This window comes from Bombina bombina, chromosome 8, assembly GCF_027579735.1.
Source record: "Bombina bombina isolate aBomBom1 chromosome 8, aBomBom1.pri, whole genome shotgun sequence".
Taxonomy (NCBI): domain Eukaryota; kingdom Metazoa; phylum Chordata; class Amphibia; order Anura; family Bombinatoridae; genus Bombina; species Bombina bombina.
Window position 1 is genome coordinate 82,774,325 of NC_069506.1, and position 22,265 is coordinate 82,796,589.

The 22,265-nt window shown below is 42.3% G+C and overlaps 1 protein-coding gene across 3 annotated transcripts in view; it reads left to right on the forward strand.

Annotated features, from left to right (window-relative positions):
* The window catches only part of VPS13D (vacuolar protein sorting 13 homolog D), a 1,255,097-nt gene that overhangs the window by 816,227 nt on the left and 416,605 nt on the right, over window positions 1-22,265 (forward strand). For all 3 annotated transcript variants that reach the window (XM_053690423.1, XM_053690422.1, XM_053690424.1), the window contains one exon: window positions 2,381-2,530. In XM_053690423.1, coding sequence (XP_053546398.1) covers window positions 2,381-2,530 — 150 coding nt within the window. The remainder of the gene's footprint in view (window positions 1-2,380; window positions 2,531-22,265) is intronic.

The following is a 22,265-nucleotide window of genomic DNA, read 5'->3' on the forward strand; positions in this document are numbered from 1 at the left end:
CTCCACCTTGCTGGCGTCTGAGTCGGACTGGAGCTCTCTGCCCTTTACCAATCCAGCCACGGGCCCATCCATCTGGCCCATCAAGACTCACTCTCATTTCATCAGTCCATAAAACCTTAGAAAAATCAGTCTTGAGATATTTCTTGGCCCAGTCTTGACGTTTCAGCTTGTGTGTCTTGTTCAGTGGTGGTCGTCTTTCAGCCTTTCTTACCTTGGCCATGTCTCTGAGTATTGCACACCTTGTGCTTTTGGGCACTCCAGTGATGTTGCAGCTCTGAAATGTGGCCAAACTGGTGGCAAGTGGCATCTTGGCAGCTGCACGCTTGACTTTTCTCAGTTCATGGGCAGTTTTTTTGCGCCTTGGTTTTTCCACACACTTCTTGCGACCCTGTTGACTATTTTGAATGAAACGCTTGATTGTTCGATGATCACGCTTCAGAAGCTTTGCAATTTTAAGAGTGCTGCATCCCTCTGCAAGATATCTCACTATTTTTGACTTTTCTGAGCCTGTCAAGTCCTTCTTTTGACCCATTTTGCCAAAGGAAAGGAAGTTGCCTAATAATTATGCACACCTGATATAGGGTGTTGATGTCACTAGACCACACCCCTTCTCATTACAGAGATGCACATCACCTAATATGCTTTATTGGTAGTAGGCTTTCGATTATATACAGCTTGGAGTAAGACAACATGCATAAAGAGGATGATGTGGTCAAAATACTCATTTGCCTAATAATTCTGCACTCCCTGTATATATGTATTTATGAATAAATAGAACATATTCTTCTATGTGAAGAACGTTGGAATGTGAAATATTCATATTTTCATGTTGGGTTAGCGCACATGAGAATATGCGATTGTGTTTGTGCAAGAATAGAGTGTTTTTTCCACTTTTTTTCTCCATTGACTTCTATGGAGGAATACAAGAATGTGCAAACAATATTCTAAGTTCGTCTTTTTTGCGCTTGTTGGGTTAGCACGAAAGGGAAAACCATTTACTTTCAACTCATAATATGAGTGCACAAAGCTTACTTCTTGCACAGTTAATGCTCGAGCAGGAGCGTTAATTAGCACTCCACTTGTAATATGGGCTTACCTCCACAAATATCAATTGTTTCGAGAAGAATCACAGTACAGTGTATTTTTACTGTGCTTGCTTATAGAAAGTTATGGATGTTCGAAATAGATTTTATGACATAAAAAGTGAATAAGCAAGATTCAAAATTCTTAAGCAACAAATACTCTGGATATAAAGGAATTTTGTAGAAGTGGGATAACGAAAATATGTGTTCCCTCTAACATCATTGACTCTGCAGGATTCCAAAAGTAGATCTAAAGGTGACAGCTGAAATTCTGATCTGGACCAAAAGACCTTGGTTCCCCTTACTGGAAAAAAATAGTGTGGAATATTCTGTCTTTTCACGGTTTTTATACCAGAGGATTTTTCTGCATCCAGAACTTCATGTCTAGGACAGTTGTATATTCCAGATGGGGTGCACCAGTTTATAGTCTCCAGGTTGCCACCCATTATTCATGTCAGCTGTGTTGAGACTTGGCCACCATGGATTTCCCCAGTGATAATAACCTTGCCCCATAGGGCTTAGATTTCAGAAATTCCACAGGCTGTGAGTGGATTGTCATATGAATCAATCTGTTATTGTAACTGTAATGTCAGATGCTTAAAGGGACATTAAACCCCCCAAAAATATTTCTTGATTCAGATCAAGCATACAATTTTAAACATCTTTCCAATTTATTTTTATTATCTAATTTGATTCATTCTCTTAGTATTCTTTATTGGAAAAACAGCAATCACTTCTGGGAGCTAGCTAACACACTGAGTGAGCCAATAGCATGAGGTCATATTTGTGTAGCCACCAATCAGTAGCTCATGAGCCCCTAGGTGTCCTTTTCAACAAGGCATACCAAGAAAACAAATTAGATAAAAGAAGTAAACTGGAAAATTGTTTAAAATCACATGCTCTGTCTGAATCATGAAATAAAAAAATGTCTGTTTCATGTCTCAAAGTATAGCAGACAACGTAACTAAGTATTGTATAATCTTGTTTTGTGTTTGTTTATGTCATATAACTATATTTGCTGTCTTTAATTTTATATATATATATATATATATATATATATATATATATATATATATATATATATATATATATATATATATATATATATATAATATGTTACCTGTTATGGTTAACCTGTGGGAACTACATTAACATGTTTATTATTACTGCTCTGTTGCTACGATGAATTCAGCTGTGCAATATTTCAATCTGCATCTTTGTGTGTTATTTTATTACTAGTACAATAAATTTACTCACATCAACAATTATCATTAAAATGACCATCCTTTTGTTTTTAGGTTGATAACCAGTTGATTGGCACCACTCAGTCAGCTATGCTTTTTCTTACTCCAAGGAGCATTGAAAGTGAAGAATTGGAGCAGGGCCCTGCCATTCAAGTTAATGCAATGAAAGTTCCTAGCAAAAATGCTCTCACTAACCTTTACAAGGTAAAGCCATATGGGTATAACGATTTGTTTGCTTTACAATTAATTGTGTCAAACAGTGTGTTATTTACTTGTTTGTGTGTGTGTGTGTATATATATATATATATATATGTGTGTGTGTGGTCTCTAGTATTCATTTCACATTATCCACAATTTGTATTAGTTTACCTGTCCCTCTTTTCATTCCCTTGATATTGGTCTTGTCATTGCAGTCCCCACATTTCTCTATTTAATGATGTTGTGCCTCATTAATATGCTGCTGGTGATGTCTCACCTAGACACTCAGAAATGGAATACATATCCAGTAAAAGGCACGTCAGGTTAGGTTCTATGATCTTGATGACAGCTAGTCTGCAGCCTATTTGTCATTATTTTAATTTGTCACCATATTGGTTCCTATAGACATAAGTTGAACTGTATGATGGCTAGGGGATATAAGGTTTTTTCAGTGTAAGTCACAGTTTTGTATATATCTGTGTATGTTTATTTTTCTGTTTTTGTATGTTTTTAGGACATGTTGTCTTGATAAAGGCTCCATCTAGGGCGACATGTGATCTTCAGAAATCTCTTCAATAAAGTTTAAATACATTTTATATAAATCTTGCGAGTACCCATACTTATGAGACTGATATAGATATGTTACGGATAAAGTCAGATATCCGGGTAATCCTAGGTTTATCCAAGTAAAACTGACATTACCCCAGCGGCTGTGGGTAAAGCCAGATGCAAGATCATATATCGGGCTTTACCCGGGTAATCCTGGGTCATGCAATATTAAGAAACTTTCTAATTTACTCTTATTATCAATTTTTCTTCTTCCTCTTGTTATCTTTATTTGAAAAGCAGGAATGTAAGCTTAGGAGTCGGCCCATTTTTGGTTTAGCACCTGGGTAGAGCTTGCTGATTGGTGGCTAAATATAGCCACCAATCAGCAAGTGCTACCCAGGTGCTTTCAAATACAGATAACTAGAGAACAAAGAAAAAAGGAAATTTATGCTTACCTGATAAATTGATTTCTTCTACGATACGACGAGTCCATGGATTTCATCCTTACTTGTGGGATATTAACCTCCTGCTAACAGGAAGTGGCAAAGAGCACCACAGCAGAGCTGTATATATAGCTCCTCCCTTCCCTCCACCCCCAGTCATTGGACCGAAGGTTTAGGAAGAGAAAGGAAAAGCTAAAGGTGCAGAGGTGACTGAAGTTGTAAAAAATAAAATATAATCTGTCTTAAAATGACAGGGAGGGCCGTGGACTCGTTGTATCGTAGAAGAAATCAATTTATCAGGTAAGCATAAATTTCCTTTTCATCTACAAGATACGACGAGTCCACAGATTTCATCCAAAGCTACAGGACACGGATGAAACGGGAGGGACAAAACAGAGACCTAAACGGAAGGCACCACTGCTTGAAGAACCTTTCTCCCAAAAACAGCCTCAGAAGAAGCAAAAGTATCAAATTTGGAAAATTTGGAAAAAGTATGAAGAGACGACCAAGTCGCAGCCTTACAAATCTGTTCAACAGAAGCATCGTTTTTAAAGGCCCATGTGGAAGCCACAGCCCTAGTAGAATGAGCCGTAATTCTTTCAGGAGGCTGCTGTCCAGCAGTCTCATATGCCAGGCAGATAATACTCCTCAGCCAAAAAGAAAGAGAGGTAGCCGTAGCTTTCTGACCCCTACGCTTTCCAGAATAAAAAATGAATAATGAAGATGATTGACGGAAATTCTTAGTCGCCTGTAAGTAAAACTTCAAAGCACGGACCAAGTCCAGGTTATGTAACAGACGCTCCTTCTTAGAAGAAGGATTAGGACACAAGGAAGGAACAACAATTTCCTGATTAATATTCTTATTTGAAACAACCTTAGGAAGAAATCCAGGTTTGGTACGCAAAACCACCTTATCAGAATGAAATATAAGATAAGGCGAATCACATTGTAACGCTGAAAGCTCAGAAACTCTACAAGCAGAAGAAATAGCAACCAAAAACAAAACTTTCCAAGATAACAATTTAATATCTGTGGACTGCATGGGTTCAAACGGAACCCCTTGAAGAACTCTAAGAACTAAATTCAAACTCCAGGGAGGAGTAATTGGTCTAAATACAGGCTTAATTCTGGTTAGAGCCTGACAAAAAGACTGAACATCTGGAATATCTGCCAAACATTTGTGAAGCAAAATTGACAAAGCAGAAATCTGTCCCTTTAAGGAACTTGCTGATAACCCTTTCTCCAATCCTTCTTGGAGAAAAGACAGAATCCTGGGAATCCTAACTTTACTCCATGAGTAGCCCTTGGATTCACACCAATAATGATATTTACTCCATATCTTATGATAGATCTTTCTAGTGACAGGCTTACGTGCCTGTATCAAAGTATCGATGACCGAATCTGAAAATCCCCGCTTAGATAAAATCAAGCGTTCAATCTCCAAGCAGTCAGCTGCAGAGAATTTAGATTTGGATGTTTGAAAGGCCCTTGAATGAGAAGGTCCTGTCTCAAAGGAAGTTTCCACGGAGGCAGAGAGGACATGTCCACTAAATCCGCATACCAAGTCCTGCATGGCCACGCAGGCGCGATCAGGATTACCGAAGCTCTCTCCTGTTTGATCCGAGCAATCACGCGTGGAAGGAGAGGAAACGGTGGAACACATAAGCTAGGCTGAACGACCAAGGCACTGCCAAGGCATCTATCAGTTCGGCCTGGGGATCCCTTGACCTGGATCCGTATCTTGGAAGCTTGGCATTCAGTTGAGATGCCATCAGATCCAATTCCGGTCTGCCCCATTGGAAAATCAGTGAGGCAAACACCTCCGGGGGGAGTTCCCACTCCCCCGGATGAAAAGTCTGACGACTTAGAAACTCCACTTCCAAGTTCTCTACTCCTGGGATGTAGATTGCCGATAGATAACAAGAGTGGGCCTCCGCCCATCGGATTATCTTGGATACTTCTATCATTGCTAAGGAACTCCTTGTTCCCCCCTGATGATTGATATAAGCCACAGTCGTGATATTGTCCGACTGGAATCTGATGAATTTGGCCGAAGCCAACTGAGGCCACGCCTGAAGCGCATTGAATATTGCTCTCAGTTCCAGAATATTGATTGGAAGTAGAGACTCCACCTGATTCCAAACACCCTGAGCCTTCAGGGAATTCCAGACTGCACGCCAGCCCAGTAGACTGGCGTCCGTTGTCACTATCACCCACGAGAGTCTGCGGAAACACGTCCCCTGGGACAGATGATCCGGTGACAACCACCAAAGAAGAGAGTCTCTGGTCTCTTGATCCAGATTTATCTGAGGAGATAAATTCGCATAGTCCCCATTCCACTGTCCGAGCATGCACAGCTGCAGTGGTCTGAGGTGAAAGCGAGCAAACGGAATGATTTCCATTGCCGCTACCATTAATCCAATTACCTCCATACACTGAGCCACTGATGGCCGAGGCATAGACTGAAGTGCTCGGCAAGTATTTAGAATCTTTGATTTTCTGACCTCCGTCAGAAATATTTTCATGTCTACCGAGTCTATCAGAGTTCCCAAAAAGGGAACCCTTGTCCGTGGAACTAGTGAACTCTTTTCTATGTTCACCTTCCAACCGTGAGTTCTCAGGAAGGACAACACTGTGTCCATGTGAGATTTTGTTAGATGATAAGTTGACGCCTGAATCAAAATATCGTCCAGATAAGGCGCCACTGCTATGCCCCGCGGTCTGAGAACCGCCAGAAGGGACCCTAGAACCTTTGTGAAGATCCTGGGTGCTGTGGCCAACCCGAAGGAAAGAGCCACGAACTGAAAATGTTTGTCCAGGAAGGCAAACCTTAGGAACTGATGATGATCCTTGTGAATAGGGATATGAAGGTATGCATCCTTCAAGTCCACAGTAGTCATATATTGACCCTCCTGGACCATTGGTAAAATTGTTCGTATAGTCTCCATCTTGAACGATGGGACTCTGAGAAACTTTTTTATACACTTTAGATCTAGAATGGGTCTGAAAGTTCCCTCTTTTTTGGGAACCACGAAAAGATTTGAGTAAAACCCCTGCCCCTGTTCCAGTTTTGAAACGGGACAAATTACTCCCATGGTAGAGAGGTCTTTTACACAGCGTAAAAACGCCTCTCTTTTTATCTGGTCTACAGACAATCGTGAAAGATGAAATCTCCCTCTTGGGAGAAAATCCTTGAATTCCAGTTAATACACGTGGGTCACAATTTCCAATGCCCAGGGGTCCTGAACATCTCTTACCCAAGCCTGAGCAAAGAAAGAAAGTCTGCCCCCTACTAGATCCGGTCCCGGATCGGGGGCCGCCCCTTCATGCTGTCTTTGTAGCAGCAGCGGGCTTCTTGGATTGTTTACCTTTATTCCAAGCCTGGTTGGGTCTCCAGACGGACTTGGATTGAGCAAAATTCCCTTCCTGCTTTGTGGAGGAAGAGGAAGCAGAGGGTACTCCTTTAAAATTTTGAAAGGAAAGAAAATTATTTTGTTTACCCCTTATCATAACAGACTTATCCTGAGGTAGGGCATGGCCTTTACCTCCAGTAATATCAGAAATTATTTCCTTCAATTCAGGCCCGAATAGGGTCTTACCCTTGAAAGGAATAGGTAAAAGCTTAGATTTTGATGACACATCAGCAGACCACAATTTGAGCCTTATGCTCTACGTGCTAAAATGGCAAATCCTGCATTTTTCGCCACTAATTTAGCAATTTTGAAAAGCGGCTTCTGTAATAAAAGAATTAGATAGCTTGAGAGCCTTAATTCTATCCAAAATGTCCTCTAATGGGGTCTCAACCTTCAGAGACTCTTCTAGAGCATCAAACCAAAAAGCTACTGCAGTAGTAACTGGAACAATGCAAGCTGTAGGTTGTAAAAGAAAACCCTGATGAATAAATAATTTCTTTAGAAGACCCTCTAACTTCTTATCCATAGGGTCTTTGAAAGCACAACTGTCCTCAATAGGTATAGTTGTACGCTTAGCCAGGGTAGATATAGCTCCCTCCACCTTAGGGACCGACTGCCAAAAGTCCCGAATGGTGTCTGACATGGGATACATTTTCTTAAAATTAGGAGGAGGAGAGAACGGTATACCTGGTCTATCCCATTCCTTTTTTATAATTTCCGAAATTCTTTTAGGAACCGGAAAAACATCAGTGTAAGTAGGTACCTCTAGATATTTGTCCATCTTACACAATTTCTCTGGTGGTATCACAATAGGGTTACAATCATCCAGAGTCGCTAAAACCTCCCGAAGTAACAGGCGGAGATGTTCAAGCTTAAATTTAAAGGACATGACGTCCGAATCTGTCTGAGGTAACATATTTCCTGAGTCTGAAAGTTCTCCCTCAGACAGCGATTCCCTGACCCCCAACTCAGAGCCCTGTGAGGGTACGTTGGAAATAGCCAATAAAGCATCAGAGAATTCAGTATGCACATTAATACCTGACCTACTGCGTTTACCCTGTAACACTGGTAATTTAGATAATACCTCTGTAAGGGTAGTTGACATAACTGCAGCCATCTCCTGCAGAGTAAAAGAATTAGACGCACTAGAGGTACTTGGCGTCGCTTGTGTGGGCGTTAAAGGTTGTGACACTTGGGTAGAATTGGATGGCATATCCTGATTCTCTTCAGACTGAGAATCATCCTTAGGCATACTTTCTTTACCTAAAATATGCTTTTTACATTGTAAGGCCCTTTTAGTACAAGAGGTACACAAAGTAAGAGGGGGTTCCACAATGGCTTCTAAACACATAGAGCAATTAGTATCCTCAATGTCAGACATGTTGAACAGACTAGCAATAACCACAATAGTCGTTAAACACTTTGTTTATTGATTTATACAATTTTTTGAAAAATGTGTACTGCGCCTTTAAGAAATAAAAAAGCGCACAATTTTTCCTAAACTGCCTAAATACGTTAAATAATGCTATATAATTAAATACACATATTCAATTGTGCCAAAAATGATTACATCCTAAGAGCAAAGGGTGAATTTAACCTCTAAAAGACATTTATAGCAAAAAATATATTTGATTTTAAAAAATGACCCCTGCACCTCCTAGCTGCCCCCAGGGTATTGCCAAATGACTCGACAACGATCCGGTTAACAGAACACAAGTTTAGGCCCAACCGGAGCTAATGCCTGCTACCTTCGCAGTCAGAGTAAACTGCGCGTCTGGGTGCGCGAAAATAGGCCCCGCCCATCATGGACATCGTTCATATTAGTCTGTATAACCGCATGGAAAGCGGTGAGCAAATAAAGCCATGTGGTCCCCTAAAACACACTACAGTAATACAGCAGCCATACTGATTATTTGTATTTAACCAAATAAAAAACGTTAAGCTGCCTCTCCCAGTGTCCCTTTTTGCTTTCAGCCCAGTACTATGATTAAAGAAATAAACACAGGATCATCAGTAATACCCTTTGTGTACAGGTCTACTGCTTACCCCTTCCCTTGCAGGGAAAAAATGACAGCCAGTTCTGATATACCAAGTCTCCTCAGAAATAAAAGACTGAACATACCTCAATGCTGCTTGTAGCATGAAACCGGTCTCCACACTGAAGATTTCTCCTGTACTATCTTCAGAAGCTCTGTGGGAACCAACATGGATCTTAGTTACATCTGCTAAGATCATCAACCTCAGGGCAGAAATCTTCTTCCATATCTCCCTAAGGAAAATAGTACTCACCGGTACCATTTAAAATAAAAAACTTCTTGATTGAAGAATCTAAAACTAACACCTCACTTTACCTCTTCCTATTACTAACACAGGCAAAGAGAATGACTGGGGGTGGAGGGAAGGGAGGAGCTATATATACAGCTCTGCTGTGGTGCTCTTTGCCACTTCCTGTTAGCAGGAGGTTAATATCCCACAAGTAAGGATGAAATCCGTGGACTCGTCGTATCTTGTAGAAGAAAATGATAATAGAATGAATTAAGAAATTTGCTTAAAATCGCTTGCTCTATCTGAATCATGAAAGAAAAAAATTGGGTTTCATATTCATTTAAACTATCCAAAGCACGGATTAATTGCATAGTTTAACATAAATTGATTAAATGGTAATTTGTGCAAAAAACATTGAAAATATTTAGTATTAGCTAATTTTAGCTTAAAGGGACACTGTACCCAAATTTTTTCTTTCATGATTCAGATAGAGCATGCAATTTTAAGCATCTTTCTAATTTACTCCTATTGTCAAATTTTCTTTATTCACTTGGTATTTTTATTTAAAAAGCAAGAATTTAAGTTTAGATCCCGGCCCATTTTTGGTAAACAACCTGGGTTGTCCTTGCTGATTGGACAGCATCAATAAACAAGTGCTGTCCATGGTCTGAACCACAAATTGGCTGGCTCCTTAGCTTAGATGTCTTCTTTTTCAAATAAAGAAAGCAAGAGAACGAAGAAAAATTGATAATAGGAGTAAATTAGAAAGTTGCTTAAAATTGCTTGCTCTATATGAATCACAAAAGAAAAAATTTGGGTTCAGTGTCCCTTTAACATTGAATTAAATGACATGAAACCCAAAAAAATGTTTTCATGTTTGAGATAGAGCATAGATTTTTAGTTTACTTCTTTTGTGTCATTTGCTTTTGTTCTTTTTGTATACTTTGTTGAAAAGCATACCTGGGTAGGCTTGGGAGCTAGCTGCGGATTGGTGGCTGCACATATATACATCTTATAATTTGCTTACTGATGTGTTCATCTTAGCTTCCAGTGGTGAATTGCTGCCCCTTTTATAAAGTATACCAAGATAATGAAGCAAAATGGTGCAACATGTATAATAGAAGTAAACTAGAAAGTCTAAATCATGAAAGAACAATTTTGTGTTTCATGACCCTTTAAATTTTATCTGGGTGGTCTGCAAAATCAACCAGGTGTTGCACCTATTAAGTATGGCTTGAATAGAACACTGAATTTGCTATTAATTATACATACAGGGCCAGATTACAAGTGGAGCGCTAATTAATACTCCCGCTCAAATGTTAATTGCCCTAGAAGTAAGCTTTTTGCTCACGTCGGGTTCTGCTCGTATAATGAGTTGAAAGTAATCTGTTTTCTTTTTTAAGACACGATGAGTCCACGGATCATCTTAATTACTAATGGGATATTCACCTCCTGGTCAGCAGGAAGAGGCAAAGAGCACCACAGCAGAGCTGTTAAATAGCTCCTCCCTTCCCTCCCACTCCAGTCATTCTCTTTGCCTACATTAGTGATAGGGGTGGTAAAGTGAGGTGTTAGATTAGATTCTTCAATCAAGAGTTTATTATTTTTAAAGTAGTGCCAGAGTGTGCTTCTTTGTTCTAGGGTGTAGCCGTAGTCCATATTAGTCTCTGTAGTAGAGCTTTTAGTGGCTTTAGAGCAATGGGAACTTGTGGGACATAATTCTCACTGCGCCTCCCATACATTTATGCTGCCCGAACCCTGAAAACCTGAGGGATTTTACTCAGGAATGTCGTTTATTTCCAGGTCCATAGGAGGCAGAGGACCTCTTAAACCTGGGAACTGCCTTGCTGCCAGACAGAAAATGAGGTAAATGCTAACTTCTTTTCCGGGGGAAAGGATCTCAGAGAAAGTTTGCGCACTTGATTTGTTCATCTAACCTCATTACACTGGGTCTCAGATTCTCCTAGTTTAGTAGGGGACATTAAGGCAGTTAGGACACAGGCACTGCGTTACATATGTGTGCTGTGGGCTTTTTGACATGTTTTTTGATGAGCATAAAATGTTTAAAGGAAACCCTGCAAACAGTAAAGCTATCGGATGTAGCTGTTCAGTTTGTCCGTATAGGACAAGGGACTCTTTTGTCCCAATGGCTGTGTTTAGTTTATGACTACCGCAGTGTGAGTGTAATAACAGCGGTTGTTTTTATTGAGTACAGTTGCAGGAGTTTTGGTCTGTGGTCCCCGGGACATTTATTAAAATACATAATGGCGACCGGGAGTTTCATATTGGTTGTTTTTTTATTCATTTATATTGCATCTGCTGTTACAGTGTGAGCGTAGCAAGGTGGCGGGATCATGACACTGGGGTAGGAATGCAGTGACCCCCCCCCCCGAAGATTATGTCAACTACAACTATCATCAGTCTTTTACACTGATTACACCAGTCCGTTGCTCCCGGTGCCTTTACTAAAAACATAATGGTGACCCGGAGAGGGCTTGGGTATCGCCCACGAGGGACGGAGCTTGTAAAGGGCGCCAAAGCATTCTCCTCCCTCCTAACAGTTCTGTCTATCCAGTAGGAGGGGAGGATGGCGCCGTTTGGTAATAGTTTACTCCCTAACACTTCCGGTTTTCGGCAGTCACGGAGGTATTATTGTCTAAATGCGTGCGCTTCAGACAGTGCTATGGTAGTTTGGATAAAAGAAACTGTCTAACGCCTCAGAGGGGTCTAGCTGAGGTGTAGACATAATTTCTCCAACATAGGTGTGTCCGGTCCACGGCGTCATCCTTACTTGTGGGATATTCTCTTCCCCAACAGGAAATGGCAAAGAGCCCAGCAAAGCTGGTCACATGATCCCTCCTAGGCTCCGCCTACCCCAGTCATTCTCTTTGCCGTTGTACAGGCAACATCTCCACGGAGATGGCTTAGAGTTTTTTAGTGTTTAACTGTAGTTTTTATTATTCAATCAAGAGTTTGTTATTTTGAAATAGTGCTGGTATGTACTATTTACTCAGAAACAGAAAAGAGATGAAGATTTCTGTTTGTATGAGGAAAATGATTTTAGCAACCGTCACTAAAATCCATGGCTGTTCCACACAGGACTGTTGAGAGCAATTAACTTCAGTTGGGGGAACAGTGAGCAGTCTCTTGCTGCTTGAGGTATGACACATTCTAACAAGACGATGTAATGCTGGAAGCTGTCATTTTCCCTATGGGATCCGGTAAGCCATGTTTATTACGATCGTAAATAAGGGCTTCACAAGGGCTTATCAAGACTGTAGACTTTTTCTGGGCTAAATCGATTCATTATTAACACATATTTAGCCTTGAGGAATCATTTTATTTGGGTATTTTGATATAATAATATCGGCAGGCACTGTTTTAGACACCTTATTCTTTAGGGGCTTTCCCAAAGCATAGGCAGAGCCTCATTTTCGCGCCGGTGTTGCGCACTTGTTTTTGAGAGGCATGGCATGCAGTCGCATGTGAGAGGAGCTCTGATACTTAGAAAAGACTTTCTGAAGGCGTCATTTGGTATCGTATTCCCCTTTGGGCTTGGTTGGGTCTCAGCAAAGCAGATACCAGGGACTGTAAAGGGGTTAAAGTTCAAAACGGCTCCGGTTCCGTTATTTTAAGGGTTAAAGCTTCCAAATTTGGTGTGCAATACTTTTAAGGCTTTAAGACACTGTGGTGAAAATTTGGTGAATTTTGAACAATTCCTTCATGTTTTTTCGCAATTGCAGTAATAAAGTGTGTTCAGTTTAAAATTTAAAGTGACAGTAACGGTTTTATTTTAAAACGTTTTTTGTACTTTGTTATCAAGTTTATGCCTGTTTAACATGTCTGAACTACCAGATAGACTGTGTTCTGAATGTGGGGAAGCCAGAATTCCTATTCATTTAAATAAATGTGATTTATGTGACAATGACAATGATGCCCAAGATGATTCCTCAAGTGAGGGGAGTAAGCATGGTACTGCATCATTCCCTCCTTCGTCTACACGAGTCTTGCCCACTCAGGAGGCCCCTAGTACATCTAGCGCGCCAATACTCCTTACTATGCAACAATTAACGGCTGTAATGGATAATTCTGTCAAAAACATTTTAGCCAAAATGAACACTTATCAGCGTAAGCGCGACTGCTCTGTTTTAGATACTGAAGAGCATGACGACGCTGATAATAATGTTTCTGAAGGGCCCCTAACCCAGTCTGATGGGGCCAGGGAGGTTTTGTCTGAGGGAGAAATTACTGATTCAGGGAACATTTCTCAACAAGCTGAACCTGATGTGATTACATTTAAATTTAAGTTGGAACATCTCCGCATTCTGCTTAAGGAGGTATTATCCACTCTGGATGATTGTGACAAGTTGGTCATCCCAGAGAAACTATGTAAAATGGACAAGTTCCTAGAGGTGCCGGGGCTCCCAGAAGCTTTTCCTATACCCAAGCGGGTGGCGGACATTGTTAATAAAGAATGGGAAAGGCCCGGTATTCCTTTCGTCCCTCCCCCCATATTTAAAAAATTGTTTCCTATGGTCGACCCCAGAAAGGACTTATGGCAGACAGTCCCCAAGGTCGAGGGAGCGGTTTCCACTTTAAACAAACGCACCACTATACCCATAGAGGATAGTTGTGCTTTCAAAGATCCTATGGATAAAAAATTAGAAGGTTTGCTTAAAAAGATGTTTGTTCAGCAGGGTTACCTTCTACAACCAATTTCATGCGTTGTCCCTGTCGCTACAGCCGCATGTTTCTGGTTCGATGAGCTGATAAAGGCGGTCGATAGTGATTCTCCTCCTTATGAGGAGATTATGGACAGGATCAATGCTCTCAAATTGGCTAATTCTTTTACCCTAGACGCCACTTTGCAATTGGCTAGGTTAGCGGCTAAGAATTCTGGGTTTGCTATTGTGGCGCGCAGAGCGCTTTGGTTGAAATCTTGGTCGGCTGATGCGTCTTCCAAGAACAAGCTACTTAACATTCCTTTCAAGGGGAAAACGCTGTTTGGCCCTGACTTGAAAGAGATTATCTCTGATATCACTGGGGGTAAGGGCCATGCCCTTCCTCAGGATCGGCCTTTCAAGGCAAAAAATAAACCTAATTTTCGTCCCTTTCGCAGAAACGGACCAGCCCAAAGTGCTACGTCCTCTAAGCAAGAGGGTAATACTTCTCAAGCCAAGCCAGCTTGTAGACCAATGCAAGGCTGGAACAAGGGAATGCAGGCCAAGAAACCTGCCACTGCTACCAAGACAGCATGAAATGTGGGCCCCCGATCCGGGACCGGATCTGGTGGGGGGCAGACTCTCTCTCTTCGCTCAGGCTTGGGCAAGAGATGTTCTGGATCCTTGGGCGCTAGAAATAGTCTCCCAAGGTTATCTTCTGGAATTCAAGGGGCTTCCCCCAAGGGGGAGGTTCCACAGGTCTCAGTTGTCTTCAGACCACATAAAAAGACAGGCATTCTTACATTGTGTAGAAGACCTGTTAAAAATGGGAGTGATTCATCCTGTTCCATTAAGAGAACAAGGGATGGGGTTCTACTCCAATCTGTTCATAGTTCCCAAAAAAGAGGGAACGTTCAGACCAATCTTAGATCTCAAGATCTTAAACAAGTTTCTCAAGGTTCCATCGTTCAAGATGGAAACCATTCGAACTATTCTTCCTTCCATCCAGGAAGGTCAATTCATGACCACGGTGGATTTAAAGGATGCGTATCTACATATTCCTATCCACAAGGAACATCATCGGTTCCTAAGGTTCGCATTCCTGGACAAGCATTACCAGTTTGTGGCGCTTCCTTTCGGATTAGCCACTGCTCCAAGGATTTTCACAAAGGTACTAGGGTCCCTTCTAGCTGTGCTAAGACCAAGGGGCATTGCTGTAGTACCTTACTTGGACGACATTCTGATTCAAGCGTCGTCCCTTCCTCAAGCAAAGGCTCACACGGACATAGTCCTGGCCTTTCTCAGATCTCACGGATGGAAAGTGAACGTGGAAAAGAGTTCTCTATCTCCGTCAACAAGGGTTCCCTTCTTGGGAACAATAATAGACTCCTTAGAAATGAGGATATTTCTGACAGAGGCCAGAAAACCAAAGCTTCTAGACTCTTGTCGGATACTTCATTCCGTTCCTCTTCCTTCCATAGCTCAGTGCATGGAAGTGATCGGGTTGATGGTAGCGGCAATGGACATAGTTCCTTTTGCGCGCATTCATCTAAGACCATTACAACTGTGCATGCTCAGTCAGTGGAATGGGGATTATACAGACTTGTCTCCGAAGATACAAGTAAATCAGAGGACCAGAGACTCACTCCGTTGGTGGCTGTCCCTGGACAACCTGTCACAAGGGATGACATTCCGCAGACCAGAGTGGGTCATTGTCACGACCGACGCCAGTCTGATGGGCTGGGGCGCGGTCTGGGGATCCCTGAAAGCTCAGGGTCTTTGGTCTCGGGAAGAATCTCTTCTACCGATAAATATTCTGGAACTGAGAGCGATATTCAATGCTCTCAAGGCTTGGCCTCAGCTAGCGAGGGCCAAGTTCATACGGTTTCAATCAGACAACATGACAACTGTTGCGTACATCAACCATCAGGGGGGAACAAGGAGTTCCCTAGCGATGGAAGAAGTGACCAAAATCATTCTATGGGCGGAGTCTCACTCCTGCCACCTGTCCGCTATCCACATCCCAGGAGTGGAAAATTGGGAAGCGGATTTTCTGAGTCGTCAGACATTGCATCCGGGGGAGTGGGAACTCCATCCGGAAATCTTTGCCCAAGTCACTCAGCTGTGGGGCATTCCAGACATGGATCTGATGGCCTCTCGTCAGAACTTCAAAGTTCCTTGCTACGGGTCCAGATCCAGGGATCCCAAGGCGGCTCTGGTGGATGCACTAGTAGCACCTTGGACCTTCAAACTAGCTTATGTGTTCCCGCCGTTTCCTCTCATCCCCAGGCTGGTAGCCAGGATCAATCAGGAGAGGGCGTCGGTGATCTTGATAGCTCCTGCGTGGCCACGCAGGACTTGGTATGCAGATCTGGTGAATATGTCATCGGCTCCACCTTGGAAGCTACCTTTGAGACGAGACCTTCTTGTTCAGGGTCCGTTCGAACATCCGAACCTGGTTTCACTCCAGCTGACTGCTTGGAGATTGAACGCTTGATCTTATCGAAGCGAGGGTTCTCAGATTCTGTTATCGATACTCTTGTTCAGGCCAGAAAGCCTGTAACTAGAAAGATTTACCACAAAATTTGGAAAAAATATATCTGTTGGTGTGAATCTAAAGGATTCCCTTGGGACAAGGTTAAGATTCCTAAGATTCTATCCTTCCTTCAAGAAGGATTGGAAATAGGATTATCTGCAAGTTCCCTGAAGGGACAGATTTCTGCCTTGTCTGTGTTACTTCACAAAAAGCTGGCAGCTGTGCCAGATGTTCAAGCCTTTGTTCAGGCTCTGGTTAGAATTAAGCCTGTTTACAAACCTTTGACTCCTCCTTGGAGTCTCAATTTAGTTCTTTCAGTTCTTCAGGGGGTTCCGTTTGAACCCTTACATTCCGTTGATATTAAGTTATTATCTTGGAAAGTTTTGTTTTTAGTTGCAATTTCTTCTGCTAGAAGAGTTTCAGAATTATCTGCTCTGCAGTGTTCTCCTCCTTATCTGGTGTTCCATGCAGATAAGGTGGTTTTACGTACTAAACCTGGGTTTCTTCCAAAAGTTGTTTCTAACAAAAACATTAACCAGGAGATTATCGTACCTTCTCTGTGTCCGAAACCAGTTTCAAAGAAGGAACGTTTGTTGCACAATTTGGATGTTGTTCGCGCTCTAAAATTCTATTTAGATGCTACAAAGGATTTTAGACAAACATCTTCCTTGTTTGTTGTTTATTCCGGTAAAAGGAGAGGTCAAAAAGCAACTTCTACCTCTCTCTCTTTTTGGATTAAAAGCATCATCAGATTGGCTTACGAGACTGGCGGACGGCAGCCTCCCGAAAGAATCACAGCTCATTCCACTAGGGCTGTGGCTTCCACATGGGCCTTCAAGAACGAGGCTTCTGTTGATCAGATATGTAGGGCAGCGACTTGGTCTTCACTGCACACTTTTACCAAATTTTACAAGTTTGATACTTTTGCTTCTTCTGAGGCTATTTTTGGGAGAAAGGTTTTGCAAACCGTGGTGCCTTCCATTTAGGTGACCTGATTTGCTCCCTCCCTTCATCCGTGTCCTAAAGCTTTGGTATTGGTTCCCACAAGTAAGGATGACGCCGTGGACCGGACACACCTATGTTGGAGAAAACAGAATTTATGTTTACCTGATAAATTACTTTCTCCAACGGTGTGTCCGGTCCACGGCCCGCCCTGGTTTTTTTAATCAGGTCTGATAATTTATTTTCTTTAACTACAGTCACCACGGTACCATATGGTTTCTCCTATGCAAATATTCCTCCTTAACGTCGGTCGAATGACTGGGGTAGGCGGAGCCTAGGAGGGATCATGTGACCAGCTTTGCTGGGCTCTTTGCCATTTCCTGTTGGGGAAGAGAATATCCCACAAGTAAGGATGATGCCGTGGACCGGACACACCGTTGGAGAAAGTAATTTATCAGGTAAACATAAATTCTGTTTTTACAGTACTAACACTTTTCATACTGGGTTTAACCATGTCTGCCCTTGTAATAATAAAGATGAATTTCGCTTTATCATTTAAAGAGACAGTATCTCTAACCTATATGTTAATTTCTCCAACATAGGTGTGTCCGGTCCACGGCGTCATCCTTACTTGTGGGATATTCTCCCCAACAGGAAATGGCAAAGAGCCCAGCAAAGCTGGTCACATGATCCCTCCTAGGCTCCGCCTTCCCCAGTCATTCTCTTTGCCGTTGCACAGGCAACATCTCCACGGAGATGGCTTAGAGTTTTTTGGTGTTTAAATGTAGTTTTTATTCTTCAATCAAGAGTTTGTTATTTTAAAATAGTGCTGGTATGTACTATTTACTCTGAAACAGAAAAGAGATGAAGATTTCTGTTTGTAAGAGGAAAATGATTTTAGCAACCGTTACTAAAATCGATGGCTGTTTCCACACAGGACTGTTGAGAGGAATTAACTTCAGTTGGGGGAAACAGTGAGCAGACTTTTGCTGCTTGAGGTATGACACATTTCTAACAAGACTTGGTAATGCTGGAAGCTGTCATTTTCCCTATGGGATCCGGTAAGCCATTTTTATTAAATAAGAATAAAGGGCTTCACAAGGGCTTTAAAGACTGGTAGACATTTTTCTGGGCTAAAACGATTGATTTATAAGCATTTTTAATAGTTTATAGCTTTGAGGAGTTATTTTATTCTTGGGAATTATGTTAAAGAAACGGCAGGCACTGTATTGGACACCTTTTTCACTGGGGGCCTTCTCTAATCATAGGCAGAGCCTCATTTTCGCGCCACTAATGCGCAGTTGTTTTTGGGAAGCAAGGCATGCAGATGCATGTGTGAGGAGCTCAGATACATAGAAAAAGCTTACTGAAGGCGTCATTTGGTATCGTATTCCCCTCTGGGCTTGGTTGGGTCTCAGCAAAGCAGATACCAGGGACTGTATAGGGGTTAAATATAAAAACGGCTCCGGTTCCGTTATTTTAAGAGTTAAAGCTTTCAAATTTGGTGTGCAATACTTTTAAGGCTTTAAGACACTTTTGGTGAATTTTGAACAATTCCTTCATACTTTTTCACATATTCAGTAATAAAGTGTGTTCAGTTTAAAATTTAAATTGACAGTAACGGTTTTATTTTAAAACGTTTTTTGTACTTTGTTATCAAGTTTATGCCTGTTTAACATGTCTGAACTATCAGATAGACTATGTTCTGTATGTGAGGAAGCCAAGGTTCCTTCTCATTTAAATAGATGTGATGTATGTGACAAACAATTTAGAGAAAATGATGCCCAAGATGATTCCTCAAGTGAGGGGAGTAAGCATGGTACTGCATCATCCCCTCCTTCGTCTACGCCAGTCTTGCCCACACAGGAGGCTCCTAGTACATCTAGTGCGCCAATACTCCTTACTATGCAACAATTAACGGCTGTAATGGATAATTCTATCAAAAACATTTTAGCCAAAATGCCCACTTATCAGCGAAAGCGCGACTGCTCTGTTTTAGAAAATACTGAAGAGCATGAGGACGCTGATAATGGTTCTGACATACCCCTACACCAGTCTGAGGGGGCCAGGGAGGTTTTGTCTGAGGGAGAAATTTCAGATTCAGGGAAAATTTCTCAACAAGCTGAACCTGATGTGATTACATTCAAATTTAAATTGGAACATCTCCGCGCTCTGCTTAAGGAGGTGTTGTCTACTCTGGATGATTGTGACAATTTGGTCATTCCAGAGAAATTATGTAAGATTGGCAAGTTCCTAGAGGTCCCGGGGCCCCCCGAAGCATTTCCTATACCCAAGCGGGTGGCGGACATTGTAAACAAAGAATGGGAAAGGCCCGGCATACCTTTTGTCCCTCCCCCTATATTTAAGAAATTGTTTCCTATGGTCGACCCCAGAAAGGACTTATGGCAGACAGTCCCCAAGGTCGAGGGGGCGGTTTCTACTCTAAACAAACGCACTACTATCCCTATAGAAGATAGTTGTGCTTTCAAAGATCCTATGGATAAAAAATTAGAGGGTTTGCTTAAAAAGATGTTTGTTCAGCAAGGTTACCTTCTACAACCAATTTCATGCATTGTTCCTGTCACTACAGCAGCGTGTTTCTGGTTCGATGAACTAGAAAAGTCGCTCGATAAAGATTCTTCTTATGAGGAGATTATGGACAGAGTTCACGCTCTTAAATTGGCTAACTCTTTTACTTTAGACGCCACTTTGCAATTAGCTAGATTAGCGGCGAAAAATTCAGGGTTTGCTATTGTGGCGCGCAGAGCGCTTTGGCTAAAATCTTGGTCAGCGGATGCGTCTTCCAAGAACAAATTGCTTAACATACCTTTCAAGGGGAAAACGCTGTTTGGCCCTGACTTGAAAGAGATTATTTCAGATATCACTGGGGGTAAGGGCCACGCCCTTCCTCAGGATAGGTCTTTTAAGGCTAAAAATAAACCAAATTTTCGTCCCTTTCGCAGAAACGGACCAGCCTCAAGTTCTACATCCTCTAAGCAAGAGGGTAATACTTCTCAAACCAAGCCAGCCTGGAGGCCAATGCAAGGCTGGAACAAAGGTAAGCAGGCCAAGAAACCTGCCACTGCTACCAAGACAGCATGAGATGTTGGCCCCCGATCCGGGACCGGATCTGGTGGGGGGCAGACTTTCTCTCTTCGCTCAGGCTTGGGCAAGAGATGTTCTGGATCCTTGGGCGCTAGAAATAGTCTCCCAAGGTTATCTTCTGGAATTCAAGGAGCTACCCCCAAGGGGGAGGTTCCACAGGTCTCAATTGTCTTGAGACCACATAAAAAGACAGGCATTCTTACATTGTGTAGAAGACCTGTTAAAAATGGGAGTGATTCATCCGGTTCCATTAAGAGAACAAGGGATGGGATTCTACTCCAATCTGTTCATAGTTCCCAAAAAAGAGGGAACATTCAGACCAATCTTAGATCTCAAGATCCTAAACAAATTTCTCAAGGTTCCATCGTTCAAAATGGAAACCATTCGGACAATTCTTCCTACCATCCAGGAAGGTCAATTCATGACCACGGTGGATTTAAAGGATGCGTATCTACATATTCCTATCCACAAGGAACATCATCGGTTCCTAAGGTTCGCCTTTCTGGACAAGCATTACCAATTTGTGGCACTTCCATTCGGATTAGCCACTGCTCCAAGAATTTTCACAAAGGTACTAGGGTCCCTTCTAGCGGTGCTAAGACCAAGGGGCATTGCAGTAGTACCTTACTTGGACGACATACTGATTCAAGCGTCGTCTCTACCACAAGCAAAGGCTCATACGGACATTGTCCTGGCCTTTCTCAGATCTCACGGGTGGAAAGTGAACGTAGAAAAAAGTTCTCTATCTCCGTCAACAAGAGTTCCCTTCTTGGGAACAATAATAGACTCCTTAGAAATGAGGATTTTTCTGACAGAGACCAGAAAATCAAAACTTCTAAGCTCTTGTCAAGTACTTCATTCTGTTCTTCTTCCTTCCATAGCGCAGTGCATGGAAGTAATAGGTTTGATGGTCGCGGCAATGGACATAGTTCCTTTTGCGCGAATTCATCTAAGACCATTACAACTGTGCATGCTCAGTCAGTGGAATGGGGATTATACAGACTTGTCTCCGACGATACAAGTAGATCAGAGGACCAGAGATTCACTCCGTTGGTGGCTAACCCTGGACAACCTGTCACAAGGGATGAGCTTCCGCAGACCAGAGTGGGTCATTGTCACGACCGACGCCAGTCTGGTGGGCTGGGGCGCGGTCTGGGAACCCCTGAAAGCTCAGGGTCTTTGGTCTCGGGAAGAATCTCTTCTTCCGATAAATATTCTGGAACTGAGAGCGATATTCAATGCTCTCAAGGCTTGGCCTCAGCTAGCAAAGGCCAAATTCATACGGTTTCAATCAGACAACATGACGACTGTTGCGTATATCAACCATCAGGGGGGAACAAGGAGTTCCCTGGCGATGGAAGAAGTGACCAAAATAATTCAATGGGCGGAGACTCACTCCTGCCACTTGTCTGCAATCCACATCCCAGGAGTGGAAAATTGGGAAGCGGATTTTCTGAGTCGTCAGACATTTCATCCGGGGGAGTGGGAACTCCATCCGGAAATCTTTGCCCAAATAATTCAATTGTGGGGCATTCCAGACATGGATCTGATGGCGTCTCGTCAGAACTTCAAGGTTCCTTGCTACGGGTCCAGATCCAGGGATCCCAAGGCGACTCTAGTGGATGCACTAGTAGCACCTTGGAGCTTCAACCTAGCTTATGTGTTCCCACCGTTTCCTCTCATTCCCAGGCTGGTAGCCAGGATCAAACAGGAGAGGGTATCGGTGATCTTGATAGCTCCTGCGTGGCCACGCAGGACTTGGTATGCAGATCTGGTGAATATGTCATCGGCTCCACCATGGAAGCTACCTTTGAGACAGGACCTTCT